This window comes from Vipera berus, assembly GCF_964194415.1.
Source record: "Vipera berus genome assembly, chromosome: 1".
Taxonomy (NCBI): domain Eukaryota; kingdom Metazoa; phylum Chordata; class Lepidosauria; order Squamata; family Viperidae; genus Vipera; species Vipera berus.
This window is the reverse complement of record NC_138202.1, coordinates 298,326,721-298,345,285: the sequence shown is the minus strand read 5'-3', so window position 1 is coordinate 298,345,285 and position 18,565 is coordinate 298,326,721. Positions and strand designations below refer to the sequence as shown.

General features: G+C 40.4%; 1 protein-coding gene across 1 annotated transcript in view; it reads left to right on the top strand.

Annotated features, from left to right (window-relative positions):
* MDGA1 (MAM domain containing glycosylphosphatidylinositol anchor 1) overlaps positions 1 to 18,565 on the top strand; it is a 321,444-nt gene that overhangs the window by 124,712 nt on the left and 178,167 nt on the right. Inside the window, exon 5 of the mRNA XM_081315387.1 lies at positions 8,027 to 8,159. Coding sequence (XP_081171513.1) covers positions 8,027 to 8,159 — 133 coding nt within the window. The remainder of the gene's footprint in view (positions 1 to 8,026; positions 8,160 to 18,565) is intronic.

Here is an 18,565-nt window from a genome sequence, read left to right as displayed (position 1 = left end):
GCTTTTCTGCCTTGCATCTGCTTCCAGCTTGAATTATTTTGTCCTTAAGGATTTTATTGATTGGTTGTTGGAAGGAATTTTTTTTTCTTATTTATTAAATGCCCACCCCATCATTCCTCTTGACAGCACATATAATATGCTTCTTTCACTTCTATCCTCAGTACAATCCCACGAGTAAGTTCATCTGAGAGATCCTGACTGGCTCAAACTACCGACAGAGACTGGATCCTAAATCTGCCCCTTCTCAGAAATCTAACCATTATATCACACTACCTCTTAAAATGATCTTTCTGAAAGGGAGAGGTATTTTATCATTGGAAAAAGCTTAATAACTGGCATGCTACCAAAAATTGCAGCTCTACAAATAGTTTGCCTGATGCTACTTGCAGAACGAGTTGGAATGAATTTGTTGTTGTTATTTTCTAGCCTACAGTTGTAATCATTTTATATGCCGGTGATAGGCTAACACATATTACATTCCTTTGACAAGCCAAAACTGGGCATCTGAGAGAGGAAGCAGATCTGAGACAACAGTTTCTTGTCTATAGTATATCATGGTATTGCTAAAAAGAGAGAGAACAGTTTGTTTGGATGCATGATGTTTCACTCCTGTGTGCGCTTTCTGTTTTCTCAGAATTGTGGCTTACCTACATTAGTCTTTAGAAGAAGCTTAGGGACAGTTGAGTACATCAACAGATAAATTGTAAACTTAATCGTTTTAAGCTTTGTACAGAATTTTACACATAAAATTACACATTTACCCCACCTTTATGGATCAATAAATTAGATGTATATAGACCATACATAAGGGACGCGGTGGCTCAGTGGGCTAGGACGCTGAGCTTGTCGATCAGAAGGTCGGCAGTTTGGCAGGTCGAATCCCGAGTGCCGCATAACAGAGTGAGCTCCTGTTACTCGTCCTAGCTTCTGCCAACCTAGCAGTTCGAAAGCACGTAAAAATGCAAGCAGAAAAATAGGGACCACTATGGTGGGAAGATAACAGCGTTCCGTGTGCCTTTGGCGTCTAGTCATGCCGGCCACATGACCACGGAGACGTCCTCGGACAAGCGCTGGCTCTTTGGCTTTGAAACGGAGATGAGCACCGGCCCCTAGAGTTGGAAACGACTAGCACACATGTGCGGGGGAACCTTTACCTTTACCTTTTAAACCATACATAAATCGGTATTTGACAGGGAGGTTCTAAATGTTATTGTCAGAACAGAATAACAGAATAACAGAGTTGGAAGAGATCTTGGAGGTCATCTAGTCCAACCCCCTGCTCAGGCAGGAAACACTATACCATTTCAGACAAATGATTGCCCAGTCTCTTCTTAAAAACCTCCAGTGTTGGAGCACCCACAACTTCTGGAGGCAGTTTTTCACAGTACTATTGTGGCCTTTTGATATTTATCTTGCTCTAAGACTATATTTTCTCTTCCATATTTGTGTGAATTTTGCCTTCTGAACTACACAGTCCACTCAAATGCATTCAGGTAGCTTTGCATGAGGTCAGTCTGATGAAAGACATGCCCTAAAACAGATTTACTTTAAACAAGAGAGGCAAACATTATTCGAGATCTGATTAGTAAGCCATTGAATGAAAATAACAAGTTATCTAATTGCCATGCCTAACTTCGGGTTAGGTTTAATATCAGGTATAGCAATTAACCTCTTCATCTGCATTCCTTTCTATAGTAATTTTATTTAAAAAAAATACAATTAAAATATAATACAAACTAAAAATAAAAAATTAAAATTGCAGAAAAATAGAAAAGAAATATAAATAAGAATATTGTAGTGAAAAAGAAAAGAAATATATAAAAGAATTACTTCCCCTTTTATCACAAGTGTAAGTAATTTTATTAACTTATCATTTTATCTTAAAATATTATATAAGGAACAGGTGCTGGAATTGGGTATGTCTAGTTTAATGAAGAGAAGGGCGAGGGGTGACATGATAGCAGTGTTCCAATATCTCAGGGGCTGCCACAAAAAAAGAGGGAGTCAAGCTATTCTACAAAGCACCTGAAGGCAGGACAAGAAGCAACGGATGGAAACTAATCAAGGAGAGAAGCAACCTAGAACTAAGGAGAAACTTCCTGACAGTTAGAACAATTAACCAGTGGAACAACCTGCCTCCAGAAGCGGTGAATGCTCCAACACTGGAAGTTTTTAAGATAATATAAACTTGGAAAGAATGTAAAGTTGGTTTATTTGATCAAGGTATTATCAGGATTGCTAATTTTAATTTCTTTTTGCTCTAAATGTATAGCCTGAGCAAGCCATTTAGCCTATTCTGATTTAATATTGTCTTTTAGCCAGATTTTTCGTTTGTATGTACTTTTCATAACCATCCTGACATTATCAATTTAGTGTTGGATATTTTCAGTATTTGAATATCAATTCTCTTGTTCTGGTTAATGATCACAATAAAGTAATTTACAGGTAAATCCAATATAGGAAGATAATCTGGATTAATTATTTCCATATCCCTTTTAATTATGAAGACATCAGCCCATTTCTTTTGTACGGCTTGTGTAACATTTGTTTCCATGTCATTCTTGTAGTCTGTCATTTTAAAATCTACTTTCAGTCAGTCTCTATCTTGTCAGGTAAAACTTGTTTCTCTTCAACTACATCTTTTAAACATAATCTATCAATAGTGTCAAGCATGCTTAAAATTAACTTCTAGCTCTATTGCTCATAAATTTCCTTCAATATGTGCAATGTTCAATATTTGTCTCATTCTGTACTTGTAAGTCAAGTTTGAGTGTTCTCTTCCTTTAACTGTAATCTTTAGTTCCTTCTAGTTTCCTCTAGTGACCAGTTTTAAAGTCTTATTTTCCTAAGAATTCAAAACCAAAGTATTTTTCCATGGGAAGCATTTTTTATATTTAATTCCAAAATCTTATTTCAAATTCATCTGGGCCCTTGGTCTATTTGTAATTATCCTAAACCATCTTACTGCTTATTTCAAAATAATGTTTTAAGTCTTTAAACTTATATTCAAAATTGCTTTTGTTAAGGATTAAAGGAAATTCACCCAGTGCTATAAAACATGTCAATCCAAAGGTTCCTAATGGCTGAAAAGCAATTGACAAGTAGTTTCCAAGAGTGATTAGAAAATGAAACATGCAAAAGTGTCTTTTCAAAGGTGCTGTTCCCAGTTTGAGCAAGATGGCTATTCGCTCATCAGAGGAACCTACCAGAGATTGTTAACTTGCAGTCTCTGTGTGAGGAGCAACTGTCTGTGGCACTTCTGGGCAATCTCAAGCGCTCTTCTTGTCCAGAGAGGAATTATCGAAGAAGAGGTCTAGTGGCTGGGTTCTTCATTCCACCACAGTAATTGGTTCTGCTTTTCATGGAACTGTCTTCAACCTGCCATTTCTTCCCTGAAAATCCTTTCCTCTGTATTCTTAAGCAGACACAAGAAGGTTAAACATATTTAGCGTTGAGAATTAGAAAACTATAAACACTAAGTTCTCCAAGAGAAATTCTACCTTGAATCGTCAAATCTTGTTCTCTCTCTCTATTCACTCTAAGATGAATTCTGCGGCCTCTTGCTATTTTTTTTAAACAAGTCAGTTTAGCTGTTCTTTTTTTTTTCCTGGCCTTGCAGCTTTCTGCAACCCATCTGTCCACAAATAGCTTCATCTGAGATGAATGAGATAGAGTAGATGAATGAGAGAATCAAGTTCTACTTCACCTTTGTAGCAGGAAACACAGCTTCAAAAAGCAATGTTCTATCAATTGGCCAAAAAAAGGGTGGGAGAAAAAAAGAAAAACTGCACCTCACTTTGGGTCACTTTTTTTCCGGGAGGAGGCATGTTTTAATAATTTGAAAATCAAAAGGGAAAGATGTATAAGATGGTAACGTTCAGATTACTAAGGGAAGCCTGCACTGGTTTAATATAAGGGTATTCTGGCAAAATCAGAAGAGTCAAGGCAGAAAATAGACTGTGTTAGTGAATTATGTTACAAATCAAAAGGGATTTCACAAAAGCTCAAGGCAAAGCAGAAGATACAATTGCGGGGGGCGGGGGGGGGAGGCGAGGAGAGAAAGAAAATGTCAGACACTCCTGACCAGGACCTAACAGTAAATCACAGACCTTTACACAGCTGAATTAATTTCCTAGGCTTGGATTTGGCAAAAGTCTCTCAGAAACACTTTAGCTAAATAAGAATCTTTATTGCAAGCAAGAATGAAACCCAACAGAACAGTTGAATGCCCAATGGCCATGTGAGGTTGTGATTGCCTTTTATACACAGTATGGTTCAGATCCATACTTCTTTCTACCTTCTCTTCTTGAAATTTAATAAACCCTTGGCGGCCCAGAAGCTAAGCAATTGTTCAGCATTTACATAAATTACATAATGCTTTGCATAAATTCCAAATCTGACCTGAGAACACCAGTCTCTTGGTTTACAGTACTTCTCACAGATAGTATGTCAAAGGATGTTAAAAAATAACTTTTATTATTTTGATTTCAAGGAAGACATCAAAATTTGCACCAAGCAAAGGAATTTGTAAAGTAACACTCAAAGGGAGCCAATTGGAATGCATATGAAGTGTCTAAAGCAAACATGTCAAACTCGTGACGTCACGTGAACAGCGTGCGACGTATCGGAGCTTTTCCCCCATTGCCGGCAATGGGGTGGGCGCGGTTTCCTCGTGACGCATCCGGCCCGTGGGCAGGCAGTATTAGCAGGGCAGTTTTGGTTTTATCATCAATGTGAAAGCATACTCCACTACCACCAAAAGGAAAAAAATGTTTGGGACCAAAACAAAAATAAAAGAGTTTTCTTTGAAAACATGATGATTGCTATCAGCCTATCAATTTGATTTCTCAAGTCAGGAAGGTATTACAACAAAAGATTGCTTTTAGGAACCCTAAGGATAATGGGGGGGGGGAAATCAGGAGTCTGGTACCAGCTTTTCAAACACATTTTATTAAAAGGTATAAGTTTTCATAAACTTCATCAAATGTTATAGAGTGGCTAAATATATATAGATTAAGGGAGGGGGAAGAAAGAGAGGGCAAGATAGATTGCCTCTGCAAATGTAGATTAATGTGCCACAGATATTATAAATTAACAATTATGATATGTTCAAGAGCCGTTGTGTTTGTTGAGACCTTCTCAGATTGCCTGAAACCTTTTAATACATATGAGGTCTGCAATCTCTCACTCAAGGGTGTTGCGGAGGTCCAATTTTTCCAAAATAGACACTCTGAGGTCTGGCATAGAGTGTGTTCTGGCAGGTTGAAATGCTGTTATTACTTTGTCCTTGTTTTGAGTTCCGATGTCAAACTTGTGTTCATTAATTTTGTGTGTAAAGTTTGTCCATAGAATCCAGAGGGACATTGCTGACAGGTGATGGCATATATCACCTTAGAGGAAGAGCATGTGAAAAAGCCTTTAATCTGGTGTGTGCACTTGTGATGGTACTGTTGTGATGGTATGTTGGGGCAAAGTAGTTATCTGGGTTCGTTGCAGGTCCTACTTCCTATATAAGCACCATTGTTGCTTATGAGAATTCACTTCAGATTGAGTAGTTGTCAGTATGAAAGTATGGACTTGTCACCTGGTGCCTAAGAAAGCCCAGTATCATTGTCCAGTTTGGTTGTAGTTTATAAATAATGTGTTTGAGTAGTTTGAGTTATGAGTTGTAGATGACAACCCACTGCTGTTCTCTTGCTCTGTTTCTATAGCTTTGTAGTAGGTCCTCTCCGGGTATTGATCTGACTCTATTGATTTGTCTATTGATCTTTGTGGTTGGTAATGCAGTCCCTAAATGGTTTAATTCCATCAATTGACCATCCCTGTCAAATGAGTCAAAACAAATGTAGTTGTAGTGTAGAGCTTGGCTATAAATGATAGACATGGTGCACATTCTAGATGGAGGAAGGGTGTGTGCATGGTGATGTGTAGGTTTCTCATATATAGGTAGTCCCCGACCTATGACTGCAATTGAGCCTGGAATTACAGTTGTAATTCATGTAAGTTGAGACATCATACAACCAGATCCAATTTTTGATAATGGTAGTTAAGCAAATCAGTTTTCTCCAAGGGGTGTTTTTTGCTAAAAAAATAGAAATGGATGCCAGAAACGCACAAAAAATATCAAAAATTGTGGTCACATGACTGTGGGACACTGCAAACTGCTGTCAAGATAAGCTGGTTTCCAAGGTCCCAAAATGGAATCGTGGGAGTAGCTGTTGTAACTTCAAACAATAGATCATAAGTAGCTTTTGGGCAGGTGTTGTAATTTAAACAGTCACTAAGTGACCAATCATAGTCAAGGCTTATCTGTAATGTCTTTGTACATATACAGTATGTGTTGTATTATGATGTCATCAAGGAAGTGGACATATTCCCTAGAGCTCTGATCTGAGGTTGATGATGGGGTGGAAGTATTGGATTGATGGAAATGAACGTGTCATCCAATTCCATCGTAACTTTGATATTCATTTCCATAGGTCTATGTCAGGGGTGTCAAACTGCCGGCCTGTGGGCCAGACGCGTCATCCCAAAACCGCACCCACCCCATTGCCGGCAATGGAGAAAAAGCTCCAATACGTTGCGCGACGTCACGTGACGTCGGGAGTTTGACATGTCTGGTCTATGTGATAAAATGCAATCAGTGCAATCAGTGATCATATTCATTACTACTAGACATCTTCAGATATTTTGCTCCCATAGATTAGTATGATTCCCCTATAAAGAGAATAATGGAGTGAATTTTTCCCAACAGCATGGTGATTTTTTTCACTTACACCATGACCTTTTCAAAGATAATGACCTTCACTGTTCATTCAAATAAAGTGACCCTTGTACTACTGTATTGCAGAATACCTCAAAACAAGATAATGTTGCCCAAAAACCTATGCCAAAAACTTATCAGCACCCTTCTCAGATGCTGAATTGTAATTAAGCATAAAAAGAGCCAAATACTTAGAGAGATATGGCAGACAAAGCTGTCAGTCCTGTTGCTAGAAGCCTTAGCAATACTTAATTCCTATTATTCTTGCTTCCATTATAAGCAGGATTAATTTAGCCCATTTAGAATCCTGAGACCATCTCATGGGCAGCTATCCATCCTAGAGACAGCTATCATATTCAAAAAGTGATTGCAATGGGGGCACACCCAATTTACAAACTGATCACATTGATTAAAAAAAAGCTCTTAGTGTCAGAGTCCTTACCAGCCCTGGTGCCACAAATGATAAATGATGGTCAACAAGGTAGCTGGCTAGGCAGCCCACTTTAGCATTGCCTCTTTCTTTCCAACTTCCTAATAAAGCCATTCCTCATGTTTATTTTCTAAGAATGTCTATTAAACTTGTAAGAGGCCGAGAAAGATTGTTGTAAATGAAAGTGATGTTGGATGCCAGTGCTGTGCCTCGCATGATGGTAATTTTCATTTAAAAAAAGGTTAATGAACCGTAGTGGCACAGTAGTTAAAATACAGTATTGCAGGCTACTTCTGCCCACAGCCAGGAGTTCTATTCAGACGGGGCTCAAGTTTGACTCAGTATTGCAAACTACTTATCCTGACTGCCAGCAGTTCGACAGTTCAATTCTCACCGACAGTTCAATTCTCACCGGCTCAAGGTTTTACTCAGCCTTCCATCCTTCCGAAGTCAGTAAAATGAGAACCCAGATTGTTGGGGGCAATATGCCGACACTGTAAACCACCCAGAGAGTGCTTCTAAAGTACTATGGGATGGTATATACGTCTAAGTGCTATTGTTATTAAATGGGGCAAGATAGACACCAAGACGGAGTTTCTGACTCTATTGGTGCATACAGACCCTTGCTTTCTTATTCTTTCACTAGGCTATATTTTAGTCCATTCTCTTCCCCCCACCAAGCCACCCCAAATAGCAAGTAAATCTGATACAATTACTTGAAAGGAATTTGGCAGCACTGGAAGCGTATGTGAGGTGTTCAGTTTACTACACAGGCTCATGTACCCTAATAGTTCACTTAACTTCTCTCATCTGTTTCTTTTCCAACACTCTAGGGGGAAACAAAAGTTCTGAAACTGAAAAATCTACGACCCCACGACTATGCCAGTTATACATGCCAGGTATCTGTCAGAAATGTGTGTGGCATCCCTGATAAGACAGTCACCTTCGAGCTTACCAACACAACCGGTAAGTCACTCCCATCCATTGAGATCAACAAGGGGAAGAAGCCCTTTTAAGGTTTTCTTTTTTCAAGAGATTAATGATGGCAAAAGAATTTGAGGGAAGTTTGATCAGAAGGACCTCAGGTTCCTTGGGGAATCTTTCTAAGTAGATGAAAATGATTTGGAGGAAGTGGGGGGGGCATTATCATAATTGCTGCTGTTTCCTCCAGTTCTTGTTGCTGAAGGCTGTAGGAGTCCACATTGTGGAGGGGGGGGGCAGGGTTTTGCCAAATTTTAATGGTGCGATGTAGTGTTGTTTTGGAGGTTTTCGGTATTAAGTACTTGGTTCGTATTTTTTTTTTTTTGTGGTGGTGATGTTTCCCAGCTGCCTGTATTTTTAACTTTTATATTTGTTATTGTTTTTATTTTGTTTTGAATTCTGTTCACTGCCCACTTGTTGAGATGGGTGGCCGTATGAAATGGATAAATAAATGCTGGGGATCCCTGTGTGGTCCACAAGCTAATAATTGTCCACCTTTCCCTTTTAAAAACTATACATGGATGTCTAATTCCAACTTAATTTCTAATATTTCCCTATATTTGCACTTATGGAAACATGTTTTTTTTTAAAAAAAAATAAAGTTTTGAGGATAATAAAATCCTAGTTTTAGATCGAACAGTACCCGTCTCTGTTTCGGACCCGGATCATTTTGTGTTCTGACTTGCTTCCTTGTTATTCTGTGATGTTCTAAAAATCAACCCCCAAAATGCTCTTAGGCTTTATTTTCAAATATACTTTCTCTTAAGATACCATTCAAAGACGCCTCTCCAAAATGTTTGTTTTAAACATGTTCTGATACTTTTTTTTGAAGTGCATCAGTATGACCCTCAACAGAGGACATTTCCAGCTTTGTAGTCTGCAGTCTTTTGAAATCAGTGTGCTGAGAAGATAATAGGGTAGCTAGTGCCATCTCGGCAGCAGACATTCTTTTGTTTGGAAGAAGACAGGAAAAGCTTGACATAAACAAGATGTTCCAGATGTTGAACTACAACTCCCAGCAATTCTAGCCAGTGTTGTCATTGTATTGGATGGTGCAAGCTGCAGTTCAGCAACACTCGAAATATAAAAGATGCACCACCTTTTCTCCGAGCATTACTCTAACAACAAAGTTGTTCATAGGAAAGCTCACGGACTTAACTTCATCTGAGAGCCAGCCTTTGGCCTATGCTGAATTTCCACTGTCTCTGAATGCATTTTGAAACATAGCATGCAATGTGTAGATTGAGACCGAGGGCCTTTTACACGCAGAGTATGTTTTCTTTCAGTGACATATGACCTTTGGGGATGAAGTGATTGGCATCAGGTTTTAGGAGCTTGTGAGTTTACCAGGCAGGTGGCATAGGGAACAAAGCTATTACAGAATCGGATAGTCCTGCTAGAAATACTTTGAAACTCCTCTCAGAAGGGAGCAACAGAAACAAACCATAAAGTGGGTGCGTGGGGTCTCTAACAATGCTTTGAGCTCTAAGCACATAGCGCTTATAAGCAGCATCCTGAATACCAGGGAGTGAGCTTCCTAAGATCTTATCAGTTGTCCTTATCAATCTCTGTCCTTACCTTCTATCTGAGGCACTGCTGCCACCAAACCAGACAGTGATGCAGTTTGTTAAAATGCTCTCAATTGTGCCTCTGTAAAAAGTGGCCAGGACAGAAGGAGAGAGATGTGCTCTCCTCATCTGTGTTGTGATTCAGGGTCAGCCTGTGGGTTCGGCAGTTGGGTCGGACGACTCAGAGGAGGAGGGGGGTGTTGAAGAGCTTGCTGAGGGGGTTGGAGAGCTTGCTGATGAGAGCCCTCAGCCAGGCCCCTCCCACCTGGTCACGACGGAGACCCAGCTGTGTGAGCCTGACAGCGTGGATGAAGATGACCCACAGCTGGCCCTGTTCAAGGACGCCCGACGCAAGAGGCAGTCAATCAGGAGTAAACAGAGGAAGGCAATGGGGCACCTCGGAAGGAGGCAGAGAGAAGCCACGCCCTGAACTGTATAAAAAGGGAATGCGTGGGAGGGCTGGTTTGCTGAAGGCAACCGCTTGATTAGTTCCTGTTTCATAGCTCCTGTTTCATGGTTGGTGTCTTGTTTTGCTCTGTTTTATCTTAATAAATTTGGCAGGCTTAATTCCAGCCTCTTGCCGTTTGTAAAGGGGTTGTCCCTGCCTTTTCTGCAGGGCCGGTAGCAGGCTGGTACAGAACAATCTGATGCAGGAAATGCAGACGCTGGTTTGCACGCTTCATTAAGGATGTGGTGTGGAAAGATAGAAAAGCCTACATTGGCTTTATTGGTGTATTGAAAAATAAAGGAGAATATTTGTAGCTCAGGGTTGAAATGAGGGGTTTTTAGTGCTCTGTGAACTTGGTTGTTTTCTTGCAGACATTTCATTATCCAAACTGGTAACATCAGCAGTACTAGTAAGGAGTGAGATTTGCTTTCAATAAAGGAAAATATTTATAGCTCAGGGTTGAAATGAGAGGTCCTTGGTGCTCTCAAGCTAGGTAACATTATCAGTGCTAGTAAGGAGTGCTGTTTGCTCTGTTTATATTCTAGTGGCCTGCCCTGTCAGCGTTGGTGCTTGTGGTCTTAGAGATTCTTTGGATGGACTTACTGTTGGCTTGTTTGGCAGTTCCTTGATTGGGGCTTTGTTTACTTGATTGTTGGTCTGATGTTAAACTTTGAGTTAATCTATGCTCATCTGGGTGCTGATTACTGGTGGGGAGGTGTTTTGGTCTTTTTGTTCCTTCTTGGCTTGTTGATTCTCTCTTTTGCATAGTATATAGATATTGTTTATACCTATGTGTCTATTGATAACTAAATTGTCAGAATGCCAGGCTTCTAGAAATTGCCTAGCATTTTGGGATTTGGCTTGGTCTAAGATGGTCCCACTTTCCCAATTTAAACTGTGGTTACACCTATGTTGGTAGGTTTGTCCATCAAATTGGAGGTATGTAAATAGGCAGAGGTTATGAGATCCATACTGTAATCATGGCTGTTGCAGTCTTTGGGTATTTGGTTAATTCAGGTGTGCTGTAGACCAATGTGGTCATTAGCCATTTTTTGGCTAATTCTGTTCAAGATACGGATAAAAGTATTGGTTCTATTGAATACACCAGAAGGACACATTGACCATGTTTGCTGTTGAATTTTGTTAGGGCTCTTAATAAATAGGAAAGAGGTTAAGAATGGCAGTGGAAAATCACATAAATCTTTCATTTGTTCTCCACAGCAATAACCCTGTGAGATAATTCAGGCTAAGAGAGTGACTAGTCCAAAATCAATCAATCATTCTAGTGAGCTGTCTTTATTTATTTATCTAAAACATTTGTATAGCCACCCAATTTAAACCAAACTTTGGGTGGCTTACAAACAAGAATGAACAACTATACGTACACTAAAAGCAAGAAACAAAAAAAAACAAAGCATAAAAAACTGGCTCCACAACCGTGCGTCTCTGATGCAGCCCATACAATCTTCTCTTGTTACTGAAGATGACTTAAAAATGGGCTTTCTGATCCTAATTCAATACATTACAGATATTCCTCCTTTTATAACAATTCATTTAGTCCAGGGGTAGGCAACCTCGGCTCTTTTATGACTCATGGACTTCAACTCCCAGAATTCCTGAGCCAGCCAAGCTGGCTCAGGAATTCTGGGAGTTGAAGTCCATGAGTCATAAAAGAGCCGAGGTTGCCTACCCCTGATTTAGTCCAAAGTTACAACAATACTGAAAAATGTTTCTTTTGACAACTTGCACTTACAACTGCCTCCCCATGGTTATGTGATCACAATTTGGGCACTTGGCATATATTTACGACAGTGGCAGAGTCCCAGGATCGCATGCTGACCATTTGCGACCATCCCACCTGACCTCTGGCAAGTAAAGTCAATGAGGAAGCTGGTTTCACTTAACAACCATGTGATTTGCTTAACAGCCATGGCAAATATTATGGCAAAAAGATCATAAAATCAGTCACAGCTCACTTAATGACCAGATGGCTTATTGACAGTCCCAATTGTGATTATGCATTGAGGACTACCTCCAAAACCAGGGGTCTCCAATCCCCAAATCGCGGCCCACTACCAAGCCGTGGTCTATTCAGAACTGGGTCATATGAGCGGTGGGCCAGCACGGATGTGCACACAGCTCAACATGCAGTCGAGCTGCATGTGCATGCACATGTGCGCTGGCCCACCACTTGCATGTGTTGAGCTGAGTGTGCACGTGCACGCTGGCCCTCTACTCATGCAACCCGGTTCCCCTCTCCATTCCCACGCCCAGCTGGGACTCCAAGCTGCAAAGGTTGGGGACCTCTGCTCTACACCACATTGACTCTCCAGCTATTTTCTTAGACTAGTAAATGCAGCCTGAACAAATGGTATTATTGCTAGTTATCTTGTTTTGAGGTGACAGACTGCAACTCAGACAGAATGCTTCTGTAGAAATCTTTTTGTGCCAGTTAAATTCATCTAGAATAAGTGCTTTCCCCTTGTTCTGTACTTTAATGCATCAAAGCCTTAGAATCATATCTCAAGCCGTAACTTTGGATTGTGCTGAAGTATCACTCTTTGCTGCTTTTCAGATTCCAAAATGCGAATGCAAGAAACCATTGTGACTTTGCATATATGCCCAGTTTTTCCTTACTGTTCTACTATTAATGGTTTTACAATTAGGAAGTCCAGAGGTTTGACAGCCCACAGTCAGGACAGGGGCTGGACAGGGCAGGGCAGGGGCAGGTGAATAAAGGATTATTTTTCTCTGCCTTGATTTCAACACAGTTAAAGCACAAGAAAGGAGAACTCTCCTGCAGTTATATTGCAGCAAATTGGACTTCAAAGAGAATTAAAAGTGACTCTTTGTTTTTATTGCTTCCCTCCTCCCTTTGTTCCTCAACTTACTTTGCCAGCAAGATGTGTGAGGGTTGTTTTTGAGAGAGAGGGAGGGGGAGAGAGAATGAGATACAAAGAGAATGGGGCAGAGAGAGAGAGAGAGAGAGAGAGAGAGAGAACAAAAGTAATTGCTACAAGTTGCAAATAAATTAGATTGATCTCCTGCATAAGGATGGCTGCATGTTGTTAGTCTCCATCTGTTAACAACAAGAGGATGCGGTCCAAGGTGGACCCACAGCTGAACTTGGATTTTGTGCTATCTAGTCAGAACTCAGGAGTCTGGAGAAATGCTTCTGGCACTTTTATATGGTGTAGGGAAACGATTTATGGGTTCTTTTTGGCCCAGTTATACACATAAACAAGCCTCGTTAGGTCAATTTTGTTTGACATAATGGAAAACAAAATGTTGCTACACAGGGTTTTAGCTATTAAGTCTGGGAAAGTGACATAAAATACATAATTTTGAATGGTTGCCTAAACCAGTGCTTCAGGAACTTTTCTTATTTATAGCAAGGCCCATTAGGGTAAAAAAAAATGCTTTATTTGCATTTCTTCAGGTCAAAAATCGACAGCTTTCATTTTAGGTCGTAAACTGCATCCTATTTCATATTGTTCTTTTATTATTCATCCGTGTAATTATTTTATTGAAAATGGTAAACCAAGAAATCTGGACTTCCCATTAAAAACAGGAGAAATAACACTTCACAGAGGTTTTTTCCAGACGCCGAAGACCAATAAAATAATCTAAAGTCCAATTTGTGGCACCATTCCTTAATCCAAATATCGTACATTTTTGATGGATTGAGTAGCCCAGTATTTCCTCTCTAAATTTTCCATTTGATGCACCTCATTTATATGCCATCACTTTAAAAGGATTCTTTGCTCTTTTCCAATTCAAAAAATACAGTAAAAAAGTAAAAAAACCCCACCAAATTGGAGGATAAACCTTGAAAGGGCAGTGCAGCTTTCATGCATTTTAAAATTTAAAACGTGCTAGAGGTGGTATGACTTTAGATTTAAAAGTGAAATTAAAACTTTTTTTTAAAATCTAAAACCCTAAAAGTTAGATATTGGAGGTGGGGTCCTCAGGGAAGGGTGCTTCATAAGACAGCAAAGTTCACAATCTTGACAGAAAAGACCACTGGCCTGAAAGGGAAATCAGAGAGGCCATCTATGTTAAAATTGAACAGCTTTCAAACAGAGAGGGAGGGATACCACACCACCTATTTCTTATTTACAATGTATTCCTGTCAGCATTCCTATGCACGGTCACCCATGCCCTTGTCACCTCTCACCTAGATTACTGCAATGCTCTCTACATGGGGCTGCCCTTGAAGTGCGCCCGGAGGCTTCAACTGGTGCAAAATGCGGCCACGCGGGTGCTTATGGGAGTATCTCGATACTCCCATGTTACACCACTCTTGCGCGAGCTGCATTGGCTTCCGGTTGCCCTCCGGGTGTGATTCAAGGTGCTGATAATCACCTTTAAAGCCCTACATGGCTTAGGCCCGGGATACTTGCGAGACCACCTGCTGCCAATGTCAACCTCCCATCGCCCGGTTCGCTCCCACAGAGTCAGCCTCCTCAGGGTGCCGTCGGCCAGGCAATGCCGGCTGGCGACCCCCAGGGGGAGAGCCTTCTCTGTGGGCGCGCACCGACCCTCTGGAACGAACTGCCCCCGGAGCTGCGGATGGCCCCTGACCTTCGGTCCTTCCGCCGTGACCTAAAGACCTGGTTATTCCAACAAGCAGGCCTGGACTGATCATGGTTTTTAAATTTGGTTTTTTATTGGTTTAAATTGTTCTTATTTCTTATATTGTTTAATCCTCTTTTAATTTTTGTATTTATATCTTTTAACTTTTTATTGTTGTGAGCCACCCTGAGTCCTCAGGGAGAAGGGCGGCATATAAATTTAATAAACCAAACCTAAACCAAACCTGTTTACACTCTGACTCAGATGTCTCTGACGATACAGATAAACCCCCAAGTGACCTCAACAACTTTCAGAGAGCTAACGACCAGCTTTCAGGGTACTAACAACCAGATGACTGCAAAGAACATAAATCCTTCCATTCCCACTAGTCAGTTAGAACTGTTGAAGCTTCTTGGATGAGAAGCGAAACGTTTTCAAAGGGAAAAAAAATCCAAGGAAGTCCAGTGGTCTTTTGGAAAAAGTAACTTTAGGACAACCATGACCTGGATGATTGAGTATATCTGTAGACATTTGGATTGCTACAACTAGTAAGTCTCATTCCTACTAAATTTCTATCAGACATCATTTGGTGGAGACTCCTGGAGAAGCTTCTCCAAAGACGAAATTTGAATTTACTTATTTATGTATTATTTCTTAACAAGATTTATAAGGCTAACAAGCTCAAACAGTATGGTACCTGTTCTGCACTTTAAAGATTAATACATGGAAATAATAATAAGAAAAAAACTTTAAAAATGTATAATACCATTTACTGCAATATCAAAATCTAACCTCTGGGGTGATAAAGACCTCTGTAATCATCTTTTTTTCCACTTAGGCAAAGAAAATTCAGCTTCTTCATATTATTCAGAAAAAATATTTTTTTAGCATCCTTGTAATTTTATAAGTCAGGGCTTTTCAACCTTTTCACCCATTGTACCACTTTTAGGATATGGCAACATCTGAGTACCACCAGTCGCCTAGCAAGGTATTAAAAACTTGATGGCCAAAAAAAAAAGGAAAAAAGTGATGAAGTACAGGTAGTCCTTGACTTACAACAGTTTGCTTAGTGACTGTTCGAAGTTACAATGACACTGAAAAAGTGCCCCCCAAGCCACAGCCAAGCAAGACATCTGCTTGCCCGCCCGGCGGCGCTCTTCCTCCTGTCCAAGGTTTTCATTGTGAGCATTTCTTTTGAGGATTGGCAGCGGGGGTGGGATGGGTGTTTGGTTTTTATTCCCTCCGTCTGCTGGGTGGTTGCAGCAGGTTTTGGTCACTTCACATGACCCTGGGACACTGACCATCATAAATATGAATCAGTTGCCAAGCATCTGAATGTAAATCACAAGACCCTGGAGGTGCTGCAACATTCCAGCTGATCAGCGCTTCTTCTGGGTTCAGAAGCACTGGGATTAGCGCCAAGCTCCAGCTAGAGTCTGGTGCTGATCCTGGCACTTTTGCTGAGCCCTGACAGTCCTGAAAAATTGCTGGTCCTGGCGCTTTCGCTGAGCCCTGACAGCCCTGCAGCTCCAGCCAACTCTCGCTTAGGCTTGTGCGGTGCTGCCACCAGTTCAGCTCATTCCCCTCCCCCGCTACCACTTTTCTAGGATGGTTGCGTACCACCTGCCAGGTGCCAATGTACCACAGGTGGTACCCGTACCACTGGTTGAAAACCCGTTATAAATTATTCACATTTTTTTAAAAAAAATCCTTAAGGATGTCTGTGTGATATGATATAACACCTATACATTTGCATTAACTTCCAAATTCTACTGGAAGAGTAAATGGAATAATAGCACACATATGCATTACCAGATGTTTTTTGAACAGTGCAGAGAAGTATTGTGATGTCTTCTAACATTGACATACTGCTTATGTTTACACAATGCAAAATAGTGTACCTGATTTGAGCTTCAGCAGCATGTGATTAAATATTGTTCAGCCTATCTATCATAAAACTGCTATCATATGGGTTTCATTTTCTTCAAGACTTACAATCCTTCTGAAACCCAAAATAAGAGTAAAGCATCAGCCCTTTAACTGGAAGGCCAAATGAAGTATTTGTATTGGCACGCCAGACATTAATAAAATCCCAGTCATATTTCACTTCTAACCACATTTTGGAATTCAGTTTCTCCACATATCCCAGTGCTAGATTAGGCCTAGCTGGGGCTCAGCAAAATGCCCCCTCCCATTCTGTGAGCTTTTTGTGAGATGGAAAACTCAGGATGAGCATGTGGGCAAGTTATCTCCTGGTGACCGATGGTCATCCACTTCCCACTCATTGCAATGCATTGCAATCTTGAAGTCAAAACTCAAGTCATCAGAATACTTGTTATTGTTGTTGAGTCACCTGTCACTTGATGCAGTTTCTTGGCAACATTTTCAGAATATACTGGCCAGTAACTTCTTGGAGGGAAGGGAGGGAGGGAAGGAGGGAGAGAGGAAGGGGCAAGGTTGGCTTTCATGTTTCTGGCAGGCTTAAAATCCATAGTTTTCCTACCTGTAATCCATGGCCTTTACTTTTACCTATTACACTACATTGATTCTCCCTTACAGATTGGTCATAATTGACCAGTGTTTCACTTATGTCAGTCTACATATTTTGGAATTAAGAAAAGGAATATTAGTTTTGAAAGTGTCCAAGTGTTAGCCAATCGGTTTGGATGTGGGGGAAAATCAGACTAGTTGTGAAATATGTATTTTCTTGCCCCTTTAAGAGAACAGCCTTCTTGGTTTTTTTGTTCATCTGAATTAGAAATTCAGGGCAAAGCCAGGTCATTAACAGAGGGCCCAGAAGAAGAGGTGGCAGAAATAATGATGTCATTAAATCAAGCTTTATGAATATGTAACGATGCCTTATTTTGCATTATTGCAGCTGTTACTTAAAACATGCCTTAGCCGTTGTCCCATTGATTGTTAATTTCTGAGCTCCATGTGAAGTCTCTGATGACTCCCGAGGAGGAGCTTTAAAGGGCCTTTGAGAGATTAAACAGAAATCACTGAGAAAAGCCTTTTGGATCTGTGTCTGGGGATGTTGAAGAAAAGGAATTAATCAGAAGGGTTGAGGTTAAGCATTCTAAAGCAGAGGAGCTACCCATTCATAATATGACTCCTTACATAAAGGGGAGGCTCAAAGATTTGTGAATGCAGTTAGAGCCCAGCATTTGAAATGTATGGCAGTTAAAGAAAGAGCTCTGAGAGGTTAGCCGTAATTGCTAGGAGAAGGAGGCCGGGCATGGCACGTGGGGCAAGATATTAACAAGTTAAATGTGTTCCGTTCTTTCATTGCTGTAATGTGAAGCTACTTGTAATTAAATACCCAAGGAAGACTTTTTGCTATACACTTGAGGTGCAGGGAATTTGGAAAAGATAGTTTCACCACAAATTGTGATTGGGAACTTCTAATTATTCTTTGTGTCACATTTTGAAGATGCACATGTTTATAACTCCAGTGCAAGAAATGGCATCAAGTCAAAATGAGTCTTATATCTCTGCAGAAAGGTAGTATAAGCTTTATGGATGTCCCACATCTGATGCGGTGTAAATAGCCTTGTTGATGGAGGATGATAGGTGTCGTAGCCCTGAAGGCACCAGATCGTAGAAGTGTAAACTCTTAACAGGTTTTAACAGTGGTGATATATATCATACATTTAAGGAAAAGGGACCATAAATTATTGATCTACATCCCAGTAACAATTTAACATATTAGAGAGATCTGAAGCCTATAAAGCAACAATTCAGTTATGCAATGGGGAAAAAAATTAAATAATTGGATGGGATTGATGGAAATTACTGTA